This window comes from Camelus bactrianus, chromosome 9 (genome assembly GCF_048773025.1).
Source record: "Camelus bactrianus isolate YW-2024 breed Bactrian camel chromosome 9, ASM4877302v1, whole genome shotgun sequence".
Taxonomy (NCBI): Eukaryota; Metazoa; Chordata; class Mammalia; order Artiodactyla; family Camelidae; genus Camelus; species Camelus bactrianus.
In genome coordinates, this window is record NC_133547.1 from 11,303,019 (window position 1) to 11,320,013 (window position 16,995).

General features: G+C 50.3%; 1 protein-coding gene across 2 annotated transcripts; it reads right to left on the bottom strand.

Annotated features, from left to right (window-relative positions):
- Positions 1-218: 218 nt before the first annotated feature.
- On the bottom strand, positions 219-16,053 carry ITPKC (inositol-trisphosphate 3-kinase C). 2 transcript variants are annotated; one of them, XM_010947331.3, is made up of 7 exons: positions 14,791-16,050; positions 10,660-10,759; positions 8,488-8,701; positions 7,116-7,320; positions 5,347-5,448; positions 4,394-4,465; positions 219-1,702 (listed from the first exon to the last, which is right to left on the bottom strand). In XM_010947331.3, the coding sequence occupies exons 1-7, from the start codon at positions 15,913-15,915 to the stop codon at positions 1,499-1,501; spliced, it is 2,022 nt and encodes a 673-aa protein (XP_010945633.2). In that variant the 5' UTR covers positions 15,916-16,050; the 3' UTR covers positions 219-1,498. The 2 variants fall into 2 exon arrangements, with proteins under 2 accessions (XP_010945633.2, XP_074225720.1); XM_074369619.1 differs by lacking the exon at positions 4,394-4,465 and having other exon boundaries at positions 14,791-16,053.
- Positions 16,054-16,995: the final 942 nt, after the last annotated feature.

The window sequence follows — 16,995 nt, forward strand, 5'->3', positions numbered from 1 at the left end:
ACTCTGAAAGGGGAGGAACTGAGCTGTCTTGGCCACCGCTGCGTCCCCTGCACAGAGCCAGGCACCAGAGTAGCAGCTCAGTGATGCCAGTGAATGAACCTGCCCGCCCTGAGCCTGCCTCCACCCCAAACCAGTCATCCCCTCACCGCCCCATCGCTAATGCTCAGATTATGAGTTCTGAGCCCACACACCCATGATGCAAAAGAGAAGACTCCACAAAACTGACTGTGCTGTTTATTGGGGTGTCCTCATGGGGGGAGACAGTGCAGTGATTTTGCCTCCTGTTCCCCAGCATTGCCCCACCTAACAACTACCTCCCACGTATAAATAAGTGTAAAGATGGTCGGTAGAAAAGGAGCGCACCTTGGCCCTGGAAGACCACGTTAGAGCTTTGGCTTAAGGAGAGGGAGGTGCCTGTCCTCCCCACGTCCAGCCTTGCAGGCCAGGAACCCAGAGTTAGGTGCAGGAGAAGGACACCTCAGGGTGCTGGGGTCTTCGGTTTGGACCAGGTTGCAGGCCCGAGGTCGTGGCCAGTAGCCCCACCCACCCTGTGCCTCAGGCCCAAGCAGGGCCTCTTCAAGGCAGAGGTTAGGGATGGGTGCCTCCCGAGGGAGGCAGCTGATTCCCAAGCCTGCTTCTCCATCTGAAAGCCCTCCCTGCCACCTCAGTCTAGTCCGCTAGGAGGAAGGAGACAGAAAAGGGTAAAGGGCAGATGAGGAAGTCCCGAGGCTGAGGTTGGTGCCCGAGGAACGAGGTTGTGCTTGGTCACAGTGCTGACGCGGGACTTGGCCGTGGTTTTGGTCTGCAGGGGTCAGCAGAGTTCTCCCAGGAGTAGGGAGGATGCCATGGGGCCAAAGGTGGAGAGGACAGGGTGAACGAGGCCCCGCCCAGCAGTGTCAGCTCCCCGGCCAGTCCCGTGGGGCCACACCCTTAGAGCCAGTCGGCACTCTGAGTGCCCACCGCCCCCGGATGAAGAGCTGGGGCCATAACTAGTCTGGGTGGTGAACCAATGGCTCTTACATTTGTTCACAAATAAGGTCTGGTTCTCCGGGGCCCCACAGGGAGCCAGCTTGCAGAGGGAGGGGCTGACAAGGAGGCAGTGATCACAGTCATTCATGTGGTGACAGGCCCAAGGTCACACCTGTGCCTTGCGGCATCTGCATTGTGTTCTTCCAAGGCGCGTGGTTTAGTTGCAGCCTCTGCAGCCCCTTCCTGGCTGGTCAGAGGACCCAGTCTGGTTCTGACTCATGGTGGGACCCAACCAGGTCACGCTGCCTTGCCAGTTCTTAACAACCCCTGTGTCATGGAAGATTAGGCGCTCCCTGATCTCCAAAGGCCCTTCGATCTTCCACACTGGTCCTGCATGGTGTGCAACACAACCTCTCCCATCCCTGGACTTCAGCTCCCCCGTGGCCAACCTCAGGCCTCCACGCATCTCGGGGCCCCTCCAGCCAGACGGTCACCATCCAATAAATAAACCTGGGGATGGGCGAGCGGGTCAACTCTGAGCCAGGCCCTGGAGGAGGTGAATCATGTTGTCCAGGCCCCAGAGGTAGCCGTCCTCACGGTTGCCCTCAGCCCAGGGCAGCCGGTGGCTGAGCGTCTGGTGGTCAGGCAGGGCCACTGTCTTGCCGAAGTCAATCATCCAGACCTTGGCCAGGCCGGTGTGGTCGTGCACAAAGAGGAGGGAGCTGCCTACCACCTGCAGAGGGAGGGAGAGGCAGGAGGTTAAAGGGAGGAGCAGGCACTGGCCAAGGTCCTTGCTTCTCCAGGCAGCTGAGCAGGGTATCTGACAGCATGAACTTTGGAGCCAGGCTGCCTGGGTTCAAATTTGAGCTTTATTTTCCTTCCAGTGAAGAACCGATTATCACAGAGGTTCACGGGATGAAACTCTGGCCCACGGGTCTTACTGTAGTTTACATGTGCCTATAAATTATTTAGGAAAAAAAAAAGAGAGAAAAGAAAAGGGAAAAAAGGGGAGAAAAATGGTGTCTTAACCTGGCAATTTACCAAACTATCTTAAAAACAGATGCTGGTGGCAGGAGGGTATAGCTCAAACGGTACAGGGCTTGCTTAGCATGCAGGAGGTCCTGGGTTCAATCCCCAGTGCCTCCTCTAAATATAAATAAATAATTTACCTACCCCTCAAAAAACAAACAAACAAAAAACCCCAAATGTTAGTGACATAGTTAAGTAGCAATGAGCCTCATATCTATGGTCTGTCTGTCCTGCTGTTTCAAAACCATTTCACATACGTACACTACGGAGGTAAGTTAGTAACTTGAAATGTGAAACCTTCTTTTTGGGGTTAAGAACAAACTATATGAATGTTAGGAAAAAAAAAACTTTCCTGAGTTCTCTGTTTTCAAACATGCTGGCAGTTTAGTTGTTAAGTTGCTTTGTATTTGAAAAGATTTTTAAGTTTATTTAGACCTTGCTTCATTGACAGAACATTGTTAGGATGTATGTAGTGAATAAAGCTTTCTTTAAAGAAAAAAAGATCCTAGCTCTGCCATTTACTGGCTCTGTGGCCTTGGGCAAGTGACTTAACCTCTCCTTAATCTCTGTGTCCTCATCTACAAAGTCAAAATGATGGATTGAGAGCACCATTTACCTCAAAGGTTGTGCTTACTGTAAGTATGAATTAATCCAGATGAAGCTCTTAGAAGAGTGGCCCACATAAACAAATGCACAACTAGCTTAATTGTTACCCTTTTTCAAGCTCGGGTACAACTCAAATGCCAGCAGGATCCTGATTGGGTCAAAGGAGCCCGGTGGGGACTGAGAAAGTGGATAATACCTCCCTGTGGCTAAAGGGCATCAACTATTAGCCCCAGTGGATTGCTGCTGGGGACCCCAGACCAGTGGCTTCCTTTCCCCGGGCCTCAGTTTCCTCATCTGTAGAATGGGGATGATAATAGCCCCTGCATCCTGGGGTCAGGGCAGCATTCCATGATCTGCAATTCACAAGGTGCCTTGTGGGGTCTGGCACACAGTCCTCAGTAGACACTGGGGTTTTTAGTTTTTGTTTTTGTTTAATTAGAAATACATTTTTTGGGGGGAGGGTATAGCTCAAGTGGTAGAGTGCATGCTTAGCATGCAGGAGGTCCTGGGTTCAATCCCCAGTACCTCCTCTAAAACTTAAGAAATAAATAAGCATAATTACCACCCCTTCTGGCCAAAAAAACAAAATAAACAAATCACTCTTCAGAAATACATTCTTGCCTTTCATGTAACTCTATGTTTGCAAGCCCGTCCCTTTCACTAGTTGGGTTTCAAACACCATGATTCCCAGAGAACCCAGACTGGGCAGGTGAGCAGGTGGCTGTCAGAAGAAGGTCAGCATATGGTGAGTGGCCCAGCGTGGCCACGTCTCCCATCACGCCAGGGGAAACCGGAAATCTCAATTTTGGTGTGAAATCTCACACGTTTTAAATGTTGGCAACTCATCTCTTAAAATGTGAAGTCACCGGGCAGGTGAAACTAAACAGGGGGACAGAAGAGATGGGGTCCCCAGGCCTCCTCTTTGTGACTTGTGTGTAAAGCCCGAGGGTGGTGATGAGGATGATGAGGGTGACTTTTGGTGATAACAAACATGACAGTAAAAGTTGGCACATACTGAGGGTTTACTGTGGGCCGGGCTTTAACTGTTTATTAATCCACTTAACCTTCACCACACCTGTGAGGCAGGTGCTGCTGTTTCCCCATCCTGCGGGTCAGGAAACAGGCCTGCAGAGCCACTGCCCAGGCTCCGGTGGCTGGGAGTCAAATGCCTGCCTCCCAGATCGGTGCCCTTTCAGAAGTCAGTGATAGCAGGAAAGAGACAGGGGCTTGGAGGGAGAGGTGGAGATACACAGCGAAGTCACCCCTTCCCAGACTTTCTGAAACAGCCCGGAGAGATGAATGTTTCCAAAGAGACACAGGCTGCCAGAGGGAGACGAGAGGGGGAGGGGAGAGCCACTAAACCAGGAACACAGGGAACAATCATTGTAAATGATTGTGATTATAAAATAATCACAAGAGCTGGGCGCCGAGAGCAGGTCTACACTCCCAACAACGCTCTGCAGTCTTCTACCTCGGTGGCTCTGTAAGGAAGGTGCTATTGTTCCTCCCATGTTAGGAGGAAACTGAGCCCTGACAAGGTAGGTCACATACCCAGGGTCACACAGCAGAGCCAGCCTTCATCCTCAGGCCACCTGGCTCAAGTCCACGCTCCTAACTGTCCCACCTCCCTGAAATCCCTAAGGCTGCCTCTACCGTAAAGAAACAAACCCTCAAACCAGGCCTCCTTTGGCCTGTGACCCTGCCGGCAGTTTCTCCTAAGTGCCACCTGGACCCCGACACTGCCCCCAAACACAGGGCCCTTTGTCCCCATGGCGGCCGGGGCTCGCACCTCGTGGGTCTTGAAGAAGGGGGAGTTCTCCAGAGCTTCACGAAGTTCTTCTAGGCGTGCCACGTACTTTCTCTGTGCATGAGAGGGAGGGTTTTTTGGTTAGCTTAGGGACTTTGTGGGTCCTTACCCACCTTGAGATCTGACCTCATTCCGCACCCCCAGAAGAAGCAGGCAGACCCCAGCCAGGATGGGATGAGGGGAGCCATGGGGAAATGGCAGGTGGGGGTGGGCGCATGGCACAGACAAGAGTGTGCTCAGTAGATTACAGAATACCCACAATTCCTAGCAGCTCCTCTCACCAAGAGGTGGAGGCTTTCCCTTAGAATCTAGGCTTTGGTCATTATGACTTGCTTTGGCCAGAAGAACATGGCAGGAAGGATGGTGGCCATTCTGAGCCTAGCCATCGAGAAGCTTGGATTTTTCACTTGTTCTCTTGGCAGGTTGCTTCCAAAATGAGAACAAGCCCGGGCTAGCCTACTGGATCAAGCCATCAGCTGAGACAGTGAGGCAGCCACCAGACGTGAGTAGAGCCCTCCTAGACCAGCCAGCCCCGGCCAGGCCACAGCTGGCCAGACAGTGAGCAACGCCAGCTAGTATCAGCCAGCCTCGGCCCGCAGCAAATGACTGCTGTGGGGAGGGTATGGCTCAGTGGTAGAGTGTGTACTTAGCATGCATGAGGTCCTGGACTCAATCCCCAGTACCTCCATTAAAATAAATAAATAAACCTAATTACCTTCCCGTCCCCCTCCCCCAAAAAAGAAGATATCCCTAAAGAAAAAGTCATAGTGGCAATGTATGCATGGCCCTAAATTAGGCACCTTAATAGATCATGAAAGAGTCCCATTAAAAAAAAGAAATGGCATGATAAAAAAAAAAAAAGAAAGAAAAGAAAAAGACCATTGACTTGGGAGCAACCATGACAGTGGTGGTCCTAAGCTGGGTGCCCCGCTCACCAGGATGGCACGGTTTCCGTCCACAAAGTCCTCCAGCACCTTTGTCACCTGCTCCAGCTCCTGGGTTTTCTTGAAGTTAGTGTTGCAGGTCCCGTCGGCTTTCTGCAGGATGAGGGGTAGCATGACTTTTTCTTCCCACGCCCGACACCAAGCAGCCTCAGGCACCTCTGGGAGCCGCCTACCTGCCTCTATGCTCACCTGCTGCCCAAGGGAAGCCAGCCCACCTGCCCAGCCCTAAGTCATACTCCTGAGCAACCAGTCCTTCAAGTCTAACCTTGAACTCCCTGGTGGAGCCAGTCTAGCCAAGAGGGCTTTACAGCAGGGGTGGATCTGGCCTTGAATCATGACTGCTACTTTCTAGCTGGGTAGCCTTAAGCAAGTCACTTCACCTGCCTCAGCTGTGATTTCCTCAACTGGAAAATGGGAATTGTGTTAGTATCTTCCTCCTAAAGTGATATAAGGATTAGAGGAGACTGGGTGTGCAGGATACACCGCACAGTGTCTGGCATGTAGTAAGTAAGCACTCAGTAAATGAGACTAATATTTTGTTATGTCTGAGAGAGGCATAGAGAAGCCCCCTGAGCCATTCTGCCATTTGGTGCCAAAGTGCCATGTGGGCACTGGTAACATGGAGATAACAGGACAGGTACAAGCAGATGAGGGAGGCAGGTATTGAATAAGGTCATCACAAAGGGAGATAAGAATAATGGAGTAAAGGGAGTTACGAAGAGATAAAGAGACGCTGTGATCTAGTAGGGTGGAAATCAAGGAGGGCTTCCTGGAGGAAATGAAATTTGTAAGGAGACATGAAAATAACTGGGAGTCAACCAGGGGAAGACAGTCCTGGCACAGGGAACATCATGTGGAGAGGGCCTGTAGCAGGAGAGGGCAGGACTCTACCTAACAAATGAAAGTACTTCACTGTGCCGTCTACAGGGGACTGTGGCACAGCCACAAACAGCTGTTATAGAGCTGTAAAAGAAGGAAGGAAAGAAGGAAAGAAGGGAGGGAGGGAGGGAGGGAGGGAGGAAAGAAGGAAGGGTCTCCTATCTCTCTATGAAATGATATGGAAAACTCTCCAGGACTATACCACCTTTTGTAAGAAAGGGAGGAAAATTTAGTATGTACAATTGCATTTGTTTGCATATACAGGAAAAAATATAAAAAAATGATAAAGTGCTTTCCCATGAGGAGGCGGGGGTTGGCGGGACAGAATGGGAAGGACAGCAACAGGGCTGGGAGAGAGATTTCTCCTATATACCCTTTTATAATATTATTTTGACTTTCGAACTGTGGAAATAGCTATTCAAACAACTAGATTTAATTCACGGAAGGAAGGAAGGAAGGAAGGGAGAAAAGAAAGAAGAAAACAGAAAATTTTTCTCCATAACGAGGAAAAAGCCCCTCCAGCTGCTGTGCTGGATGATGGTCAGAGGGGGTGCGGCCAGGGTCTGGAAGCCCAGGGAGACGAGGGCCGGAGAAGATGGGGCCGGAGGCAAACAGAGCCTTGGGAAGGGGAAAAGAAGATGGAATTGAGAGATGCTCAGGCAGACAGATAAACAAAACTTGGTCACTGATGGACACGTGGGTGAGAGAGAAGCAGGGCCTCTCCTAGCCCCAGTCCTTCCATCCTCCGAAGTCTCCTGCTCTCTCTCCAGATCTTGCTTCTTTCCAGCTTTCTCTGACACCCTGGTTCCCTAGGAAGCCCTGCCTCAGATCTAGCTCCAAGCCCTCTAGAGACAGGCAGGCTAGCAGCTCCTGGCCCTCACCTTGATGCCCTCGATCCGGAAGCCCAGGGTGGAGGTGGAGCTCATGGTCTCCCGCCACTGCATGTAGCGGGGCTTGGTGACTGCACCCTGGGCATGTTCCTCGGGGGTGGGGGCCCCGGGGTCCACAGCCACCATCTTCTCATACATGTCTTTGCGGGGCCGGGGCCGTTCTCGTGCCTTCACCAGCTCCTCCTCCAGGTAGGTCCTGGGACAAGGAGGGTGTCACAGAAGAAATTATGAAGAACAAAGCTGGAGGACTTATACTCCCTGATATCAAGGCATATTATAAAACTACAGTGTGGCACAAGAACAGACAAATAGATCGATAGACTGGAACAGAGTTCACAAACAGACACACACATCTACATTCACCTAATTTATGACAAGGAAGGCACTGCAATTCAGTGTAGAAAGGGAAATCTTTTCAACAAATGGTGCTAGGTCAATAGGATATGGGGAGGGAGAAAAAAAAAAAAAAGAACCTCGATTCCTACCTCACACCATATAGAAAAATTCATTCTAGATGGATTGCAGAGCTAAATGTGAAAGTTAAAACAAAGCTTATAGAAGAAAACATAGGAGAAGACCTTCATGACCTTGGAGTAACAGATTTTTTAAATACAAAGCTACTAATCATCATGGACAAAATTGACAAACTGTATTAAATTTAAAGTATTAAAAAAAAAAAAACCACCAAGGACCTACTGTATAGCACAGGGAACTATATTCAACTTCTTGTAATAACATATAATGGAAAATAATCCAAAATTGAAAGTATGTATATATATAACTGAATCACTTTGCTGTACACCTGAAACTAACATTATAAATCAACTACACTTTAATTAAAAAAAAAAAGTTCATGGACATAAGGGTAGACAGAAAAAAAAAAAGGTACGTCTGTTTATCGAAAGATATTATTAAGAGAATGAAATGGGAGAGTTGTAGGATGGGTGTGTGTGTGTGTGTGTGTGTGTGTGTATCTCCAGCAAAGGACTTATTTCTAAAATATATAAAGAATTACAAATCTTTATAACACAAAGAAAAAGACAGACAGCCCAAAAGAAAGGTGGGCAAAATATTAAAATGGACACTTTTCCAAAGAGGATATCCAAGTTGTCAACCAATGCTCCACTTCTTTGGTCATCAGAGAAACAGACATTAAAACCATAATGAGACATTCACCAGAAGGGCTAAAAGTGATATAACAGGTAATATGAAGTGTTGATAAGAAGACAGAACAACTGGAACTCTCACACACTGTTGGTGGGAAAAGATGCTGGTAGAACCATTTTGAAGATCAGCTTGGCGCTATCTTCAAAAATGCCCACCTGACCCTCCACCTCTGCCCCATGGCTGCCCCTGAACCCACCTGCTGCCCATCTTGCAGTCCATGATGGAGGGGTTTTCAAAGTCTGCCAGGAGATCTTCCATCTGGTTGAAGGCCTGGCCATCCCGCTGCACCATGCCATAGTAGGCTGGCACGAAAGGCCGCAGGGGGTCCCGCATCAGCTGCTCCAGGCTCCGCTGCTCACACTGACAGAAACGCTTTAGAATCCAACCATCCTCTCCTGCCTGGAAGTTCCCTATGAGCAGCAGTCAAGGAGAGGGTTAGAAACTGGATGAGCAAGACTCCCCCCCATCTCTCATATGTATCAGATCCTCGCCATCATCATTTTGCCTGACCCTCCCACAATACTTCCCTTCCCTGCAACTCTCAAAATCTGGGCCAGAGGTGGTGAAGGAAGGGCCTATTTCTGCATTTTGTTTAAACAGGGTCCTTTTCACAACACCAATGATTGTGTCATTGGTTTTATAATTTTGGATTATGAACTCACCATCAGCTGTGGGAATTTTTTGTGAGATCTGAGTTAAGAGCATGACTCCCCAGAGCAGATTTGCATTTGCTTCTGCCTGAAGTCCCAGAGTGCTAACAATCAGGACCTTAAGTTAAGTTACAAATCTGGCATTTCCTGAGCCATGTAGATAGTTAGTGTAGCTTAGAATTACAAATTCTCATTGAGGCAGATTGTATTTTCAGATTATATTTTCCAAAGACGGCTGCAACAGTAGTTCATGTCCCACATCATGCTCTTCTAGAATTCTGCCACTCACAGCAAGAAGTGGAATCTATATACCGGAAATTAGCACAACATTGTAAATCAACTATTTCAATTAAAAAAGAAGTGGAATCTAATTTTTCTCCCTTTGAATCTGAGAGGGCTTATGCCAGAAGTAACTTCAGAGTCTAAGTCTTAAACAGGGGATCAGCTTCCACTTTGTTGGCAGAGACACCTTTGCAGCTCTGAGCTGCCATGTAAGAAACCTGACTGCTCTGAGGCCACCTCATTGTGAGGAAGCCCAAACAGCCACAAAGAAAAGCTACATACAGGCTTTCCAGCTGAGAACCAGCAAGTAACCAGTATCCACTGCCTGGCATGTGAGTGAATGAACCTCCAAACATTTTCAGCTTGCAGCCTTCAAGTTGTCCTAGCTGAATTCCCAGGTATTGCAGAGCAGCCACAAGCCATCCCTGCCATGCCCTGTCTGAATTCCTGACCCCAAACCTGTGAGTGTAATAAAATCCTTGTTTTATTCCACTAAATTGTGATTTTTTTTTAAAACGCTGCTAAGTTTTGAGTTTTCCATTTTTTGTTTTTTTGTTTTTTTAACTCAGCAATAGTAACTGGGATACATACAGACGGCTGGCCTGTGTTTTCAGTTTGAGGGGGCCCTTGCCTTCCTCTGGCTCAGATCTAAGGATGAACAGGCAGATAAGTTCCCTTCCTGCCTCCCTCTGCTGGTAGGTACAGTCTGTCTAGTCCAGCCCACTGCTTGTTTTTGTAAACAAAGCTTTATTGGAACACAGACACGCTCACGTTTCTGAATTACCTGTGGCTGCTTTCATGCTGCAATAGTAAAGTTGAGTAGTTTATACTCATTGTCCAGCCCTTTCCCAAAAGTACTATATGCTCGGCCTTGTGCTACAGTGTTATAGACATTGTGCTAGGTTCTGGAGGAAAACCCTTATAGCTGTTTCTTACTGGGGGCCTACCCTTCTCTGACACAGGGCGATGATAGGGACTGAAAATTGTCATTTATGAGGGACCTGTCTCTCAATCTTGATACACATTTTGATGTTAACCCTTCAGTTTACCCTGCAAGGGGGGTACAATTATCTCATATTACAAAGGAGGACACTGAAGACCGGTGAGGGAAAGTAACTTGCCCAGGGTCATCCACTAATAAAGAGCACAACTAGGATTTGAGCCCAGGCCCGTCTTTCCCCCTGGTTGAAGATTTGTCCCCGATTCCCAACACAGGAGTAACAGGGAACAGCCCTCCATCCTGTCTCTGATGTACGAATGGCCCAGCCCAGGCCTAAGTACTTCCAATAACAGCTCCCTCAGCTCCCTGGAGACGGTCACCAAGCCCATTTTACAGACGGGGAAACTAAAGTACAAAGAGCAGTCCCTTCCCCAGCCCAGGCGTCTCTGCCTAGCCCTGCCTGCCCCCTGCCCTCCCTTCTCCCTAATGCTCTTACCAGAGTGTCCAGACAGCTGGACCCAAGGGTAGTGTTTTCGGAAGGAGACCACAAAGGGCGAATATTTCAGAACAGTCTTCAGCTTCTTCCATGGTTTGTTCTGTGTGGGGCAGAGAGTCTGGGGTCAGGGCAAGGCTGAGGAGGGAAGGGGATGGGGCTGCTGCCATGAGAGGGAACCAAGCTGGACCTGGGGTCTTCCCACAGCCGGGGGTTTCCTGGGATCCCTAGTCCCAAGCTCACTGGGGTGAGCAAAGCTCACTTACTTTAGCAATCATGAGATCGCCAAAGGCCTCAGCAAAGGCGGGGAAGAGCCTCTGTCCATTTCTCTCTGTGTCTGTCATCACTTTGTGTCTCTCTGTCTTTCTTGAAGGACTAAAGATAGGCTAGGTTTTGTTGCATTTACCAGCAACCCCCAAATCTTCCCCCAGACATATACACGCCAAAAACATGGAAGCCTTCTCTCTGTCCCTGAATTAAGTCAGATCTTCCAAGGAAAATGATACAGGCAGGAATTGATGGATGGAGGCTGAACCACAGGGACAGACAGAAACAGAGACAGATGACAAAGTGATGACAGAGACAGAGAGACAGGGACAAAGACAGAGATTGCGGCAGTCATGACAGCTGGAACTTAGCTTTGGCCAATGACATGTGAGCACTCCTGGGTGGAAGCCTTAAAGCCAGTGCATGACTCTCCATGTTCTGTTCCCTATTGTAGAAAAGGGTTGGGGCAGGGTATAGCGCAGTGTGCATACCTGGCATGTGTGAGGTCCTGGGTTCAATCCCCAGTACCTCCATTAAAAATAAATAAATGAATAAATAAACCTAACTACCTCCCCACACACACATACACAAAAAGAAAATTGTTGGGGGAACTGTGGGAAAAGAAACAGAGGCTGAGTGAAGACAGCACAGAGCAGGGCGCCCTCACCCATCATTTACCAGGTCAATGTGAAGTATGAACAAAAATAATCCTTTGTTGCTCAAAGTCAGTAAGTTTGGGGGATGGTTGTTACTGTAGCAAATTCTGATCTCTTCTGACAGGCACAGAATTACTAGAAGAGAAAGATAGAAAGACAGAAAGGGAGACAGATACAAAGTAATGACAGAGAAAGAAAAACATAGAAGCAGAGAAAGACAGAGAGAGAGAGACAGGAGCAACAACAACAACAACAACAACAACAACAAACAGAGAAGTAAACAGAAAGCAAAGATTTAGTTGTAACATGTTGACTGAACCAAGAGCTTCTTGAGACCTGGTTAGTGTCTGATTCACCGCATGCACACACGCAAACGCGAATACCTTCTCTGCTCCAAGCACATAGCAGGCTCTTAGCAAGCACTGGGAGAATTGGTCGACCCCAGAGGAAAAAGCTGTGTGCCTCATCTCCTCCGACCCCAGGGCTGAGACCATGTTCTCTCCTGCCTCCCAGAGCCCAGCTACCTAGCAGACATCTAATTGACGGTGGGAAGAGGCAGGGTGTTAGACTGCAGGATTCAGGAAGGGCTATTCCCTCCCCTCTCCAGCTGCCAGCCCTGGAGAGGAGGTGATTAATAAAGGTTCCTGTTTACTAAGCACCTGGAACATTCCAGGCACAATGACAAAGGTTCAGTGTGCCACAACCTACTTAATCCTAAAAACACAACCCCAGGAGGATTGTTGACTGTTACAGAAGAGGAATCAGAGATGCAGAGGGGTGAAGTCACCCGTCCAAATCACATAGCCCAGTGCTGAGGTCTTATCTCTGGTCCAACCCCACTGCCCTGGGCTTACCCACTACAGCCCTGCTGGACTACAAGCTTTGAGGGCAGGTCTGGGGTTGTCATGGTTACAACCGTGTCCCCAGGCATGGCCTGATACACAATAGGTGCTCCAAAAATGTTGTTTGGATTGAAGAAGGTTGGTTGAAACTGTCTCTTTTTTTTCCCATAAGCATATTCAGTATCTTCTCTCTCTTTTCTTAGATCTGATAGTTAATCTGGGCTTTCTCAGATGGTTTCATGATGGCCTCAGCCCACGTGCCCCCTTTCTCTAGGAAGCCCTCTCTGGTCTGGCCAGTCACCTTCTCTAGACTCCCACAACCCTCTGGGCTTCCCCTATCCCTGGCCTGACCACTCTGAGCTGTCACTGCCTGGTGATGGGTCTGTCTCCTCCATCGGCCTGGGTGCTCCAAGTAGGCAGTGTCTGGGTCACTGCTGTGTCCCTAGCAAAGCCAACATAGGGCCGGACACATAGTAGGGATTGGGAACTGTTTGTTGTCTGATTAGGAGGACAGGATGGGTGTAAGAAGGAAGGACAAGGGGAGGAAAGGAAAAAAGTAGCTGGGCCTTTAAGGTCAGATGGGATTTCAAAACGAAGCGGGAAGGAAGCGAGGGGTATTCTGGGTGGTGGGAACAGCTTGAGCAACGCATGGAGGCAGGATGGCAGCAGGGTGTTCGAGAGAACAGTGTGTACTTCAGCTTCCCTGCAGCAGAAGGAGTCAGGAGGGGAGCTGAACTAGGAAGGAGCTGGAGACAGGAAGCTCTGAACACAGGACTGAACTCCTGATCGCTATCAGCAAGGCCCTGGGGAGCCATGGAAGACTCTGGAGCAGGGAAAATTCAAAAGTTAATCAAAGCTGGGCTCTGGAGACAGATTCTGGAATGATAAGGAAAAACTGGAGATCAGGAGACCTGGGAGGAAGTCAAGTTAGGGATGGATCCACATGCTGCAAGGGTTAAAAAGACTGGGTTTTCAAATCAGCCAGAACTGAGTTAGAATCCGGGCTCCCACTAGACTTGGCCAACTCTCAGCCAGTGCCCTCACCTCTCTAGGCTTCAGTTTCCTCTCTGTAAAATGGAGATAATAAACAATCCCACTCTTACAGCCCTGTTATGAGGATGCAATGAGTTAATACGTACACAGCACTTGGGAAAGTGCCTGGTGTTCAGTAAGGGTTTGAATTGCAGTTCTGTGTCTTCCAAGGTCTGTGACTTTGGATGAGTCTCTGTGCCTCAGTTTCCTCATCTCTAAAATGGGGATAATAGGACCTCATAGGGCTGCTGTGAAGATTAAATGAGTTAATACGAGCAAGGAGCTTAGCACAGGGCTGAGCACAGGCAAATGATAGCTGCTATATTTTTTTTCTTCATGCACCTCAGTGCAGCTGTTCTCAGATGACAAGGAGGTGAGGGAGTAGGCAGAGAGAGCAGCATTGCAGAAAGCCCCCAGGGTCAGCTCCTTAACTCCAGCACAGGCAGGTTGAGGCAGGTCTGTCTCTTACATCTGTGGCCACATGTGAGAGCACATTCCTAAAGGGAAGCATGTGGGGTGAGGGGGGCTCAGGGAAGACTCCAACCAAGGGCCCCAGGACAACAGGAGGAGGACCCAGCAGGCAGACCCAAGTCCATGTGAGGCTCTTGCACCTGCCTCTGTGCTGACCCTCCCTCCCTGAACCTGCCCTGCCGGCCTCCTGATTCACCAGAGGAGAACCGCACCCAAGCTAGAGGTGAGGGTGGAGAATGTAAACAAGAGTCTGCAGGAGCGCTCCTGGGGGCCTGGGGGGCAATGGGGAGATGGGAGAGCCCCTGGCTAGGCTGGGGGTCCCATAGCATTTGGGGTTCACATAGCCCTTTGAGAATCTGATAAAAGCTGGGAGCTCACTCCTTACAAAAGTGAATGAGCTAAGGGGGGTGAAGGTTGGTGACCCCTTAAGGCAGCCACGGGCTCCAGACTAAGAAATGCAGGGTAGAAAGAAAGTGCACCCTTTCTGTCTCCCTATACTAGTGCTCTTCAGAGTTTGGGGTCATAGACTGTCTAGAGGATCCAACAGAAGTCATAGACCCTTGCTGCAAAGCATGTCTATACACACACAGACTCACACAATTTCAGGGGTTCCTGGGTGCCAAGAAGTCAGCCAGTGACCATCCATTTTAGACCCCAGGACTGGAGGCGGGAAGGGGGGTGCGTGAGGGGAAAGGAGAGCATTAACTGGAGAGTGCCTGGAGAGCATTAGTAGCCCTGCTGTCAGAGGGAAGAGGTGCCCAGAGATGAAACTGCTGGCAGAGTTCTAGAGAACTTCTCAAAGGAAAGGCAGGGAGGAATCAGGTTTTGCGGGGATGAGGCTCAAAGGCAGGATGGGTCCCACTCACCCCAGACCTGTCCTCAGGGTCGCTGGCACCTCCGCCCCCGGCCACCACGTCATCCTCAGACTCGTCGAAAGAGGAGGCAGAGGAGAAGCCACCACTGCCCACCTCAATCTGGGAGGGGGGTTCCACCGGCTGAGCCTCAGGCTCAGGGGTTTCAGGAGTGATGATGAGGCGGGGCACAGGGGTCAGGGGGCTACATTCCAGGTGAGAGTACAGGTGAGTCACCAACTCCCCGTGTTCTTGTTCCTCTAATGGGCCATCTTGGTTGTTCTCCCCCAAAAGGCAGTCTGTCCCAGGCTCTGTCTGGGGACCATCAGTGCCAGGCTGTGTCCAGAAGCCATCGGTATCTTGTGTTGAGAAACCATCGGTGCCAGGCTGTTTCCAGACTGTTTCAGTATCCTGCGGTATCTGGGAGCCATCACTGTGCAGCTCAGTCCAGGGGTCTTCAGTATCCTGTTTTGTCCTGGAGCCATCAGTGTACAATTCTTTCCAAGAGCCATCAGCACTTGGCTCTGTTGAGAGAGAGGCTCCCTCTGGTTGAGTCCAGGCGTTGGACCTGTTCTGGTGGGTCCAGAGGTTAGCCCAGGGCTTGGCCCTCGCTGGCTGGGTCTGTGACCCATGTATTTCTAGCTCTGTCCAGGGCCCATCAACCCCTGGCTGTGCCCAGAGGTTAGCCCTTTCTGGCTGAGACTGGAGGTCGAACCTGTGTGGATCAGCCCAAAAGCCATCTGTCCCGGTGTCTGTCCGGGCACCGGCTGTCTCCAGCTCTGAACAGTGGGTGCTCCTTTCTGGAAGTGTATGGAGGATGGACCTGCCTGTCTTTTGGCTGGGCCGCTCCGTCTCCGCTCCGAGGCCAGCTGCTTCAACCTCAGCCTGTCCGTCGGTCCCCGACTCAGGCCCAAGGCCGGCCCTCTCGGGTTCGGTGTGGATATCGGATCCCTCGGTCCCGACCCGGGGCCCGCCCCTCTCCAGCCCCCCCACTGGACCCCCTGCGCCGGGCCCAGGTCGCTGCTGCCCGGGTTGCCGCCGCCGCCCCCCTCGCTGCGCCGCCAGTCCCATGCGGGCCGCCCCCGGCAGCGCCCCGGCCTCCGCCTCGCTCAGGCTTCCCCGGCACGGGCAGCGCCTCATGCCCGCACCCTCGGCTCGGGCTTTGACCGGACCTGGCCCCTCCTGTCCCTTTAAATCCCTCGAGGGGTGTGGCTGGGGAGACACAACTCGCGGGTTCCGGCCCGGGAGCTCCAGCCCGCCCAGCCACGCAGGGGTTAACCGATACTCTCCCCCCCTCCTTTCCCGGGGAAAGCCCCGAAGCCCCGCCTCACCGGACGTGACGTAAAGGGGCTGGGCCTTGCCTGGCCCCTCCTATCTCTGTTGGTGGGGTGGGCTCCGAGCGCCTGGTGCTCTCGTCCAGGTCGGATTTGGGGCGTTTGTGTGGTGCTCTTGGGCCAGTGGACCCCCCCACCCCCGCAACTAATCCAATCTCCTTACACTCTCGAATGACTACTTTAGTCTCTCTCTAACCCCTGGCGACGAGTCTAGAAGCGTGCCCATTCTTTACGCAGCGCCGGGAAGGACTTTCAAATACTTGGGAATTCCACTTATGTGGGTTTGAGACCCGCCTCTTACCTTGATTGAGTGACTTCCGCTCCCAACCCCCTGCCCCAGCCCTAGACTCTGTTTTCTCACTTGTAAAATGAGGACACATTATGTTATTTTATTGTTTTGAAAAATATGTGTTCAGTGCCACAAGAGCCAATCACTTCTACCAACTGGGAAATTAAGGTCCGGAGCAATGAATGAATGTGTCTAAGGTCAAGTGGGGTTTAATGAGGGGTGAAGCCATGTTCTTAATCTCTGAAGCAAGGATGCCTGGTTTCAAATGCTGGCTCCAACCCTTACTTCCGGAATGACCATTCCCAACAGACCTGTCTCCTCTGAGCCTCAGTTTCCCCATCTATAAAAAGAGTTTCTATGGGGATTTTTATTTATTCACAACAACGTTTACATTTGTGCACTTGCTTTGTGCCAGGCGTTATACTTACTACTTTACACCTCAAATTTTGTGAGGTAGGAGTCATCATCATCCCTGTTGCACTGTCAGGGAAACAGAGGCACAGAAAGGCAAAGCAGTGAGTCAAAGATCACCTAACTAAATTGTGTAAATTTGAACCAAAATTTGGGCTTTTGATCTCTATTGAGCGATATAACTTG

Coding starts and splice junctions, on each gene's coding strand:
- ITPKC (XM_010947331.3), bottom strand. CDS start 15,915: ATGAGGCGCTGCCCGTGCCGGGGAAGCCTGAGCGAGGCGGAGGCCGGG. Junction 10,760..14,790: donor ACCCTGAGGACAGGTCTGGG/GTGAGTGGGACC, acceptor TGCCCCACACAG/AACAAACCATGGAAGAAGCT. Junction 1,703..4,393: donor CCTTCTTCAAGACCCACGAG/GTGCGAGCCCCG, acceptor CTCCCTCTGCAG/GTGGTAGGCAGCTCCCTCCT.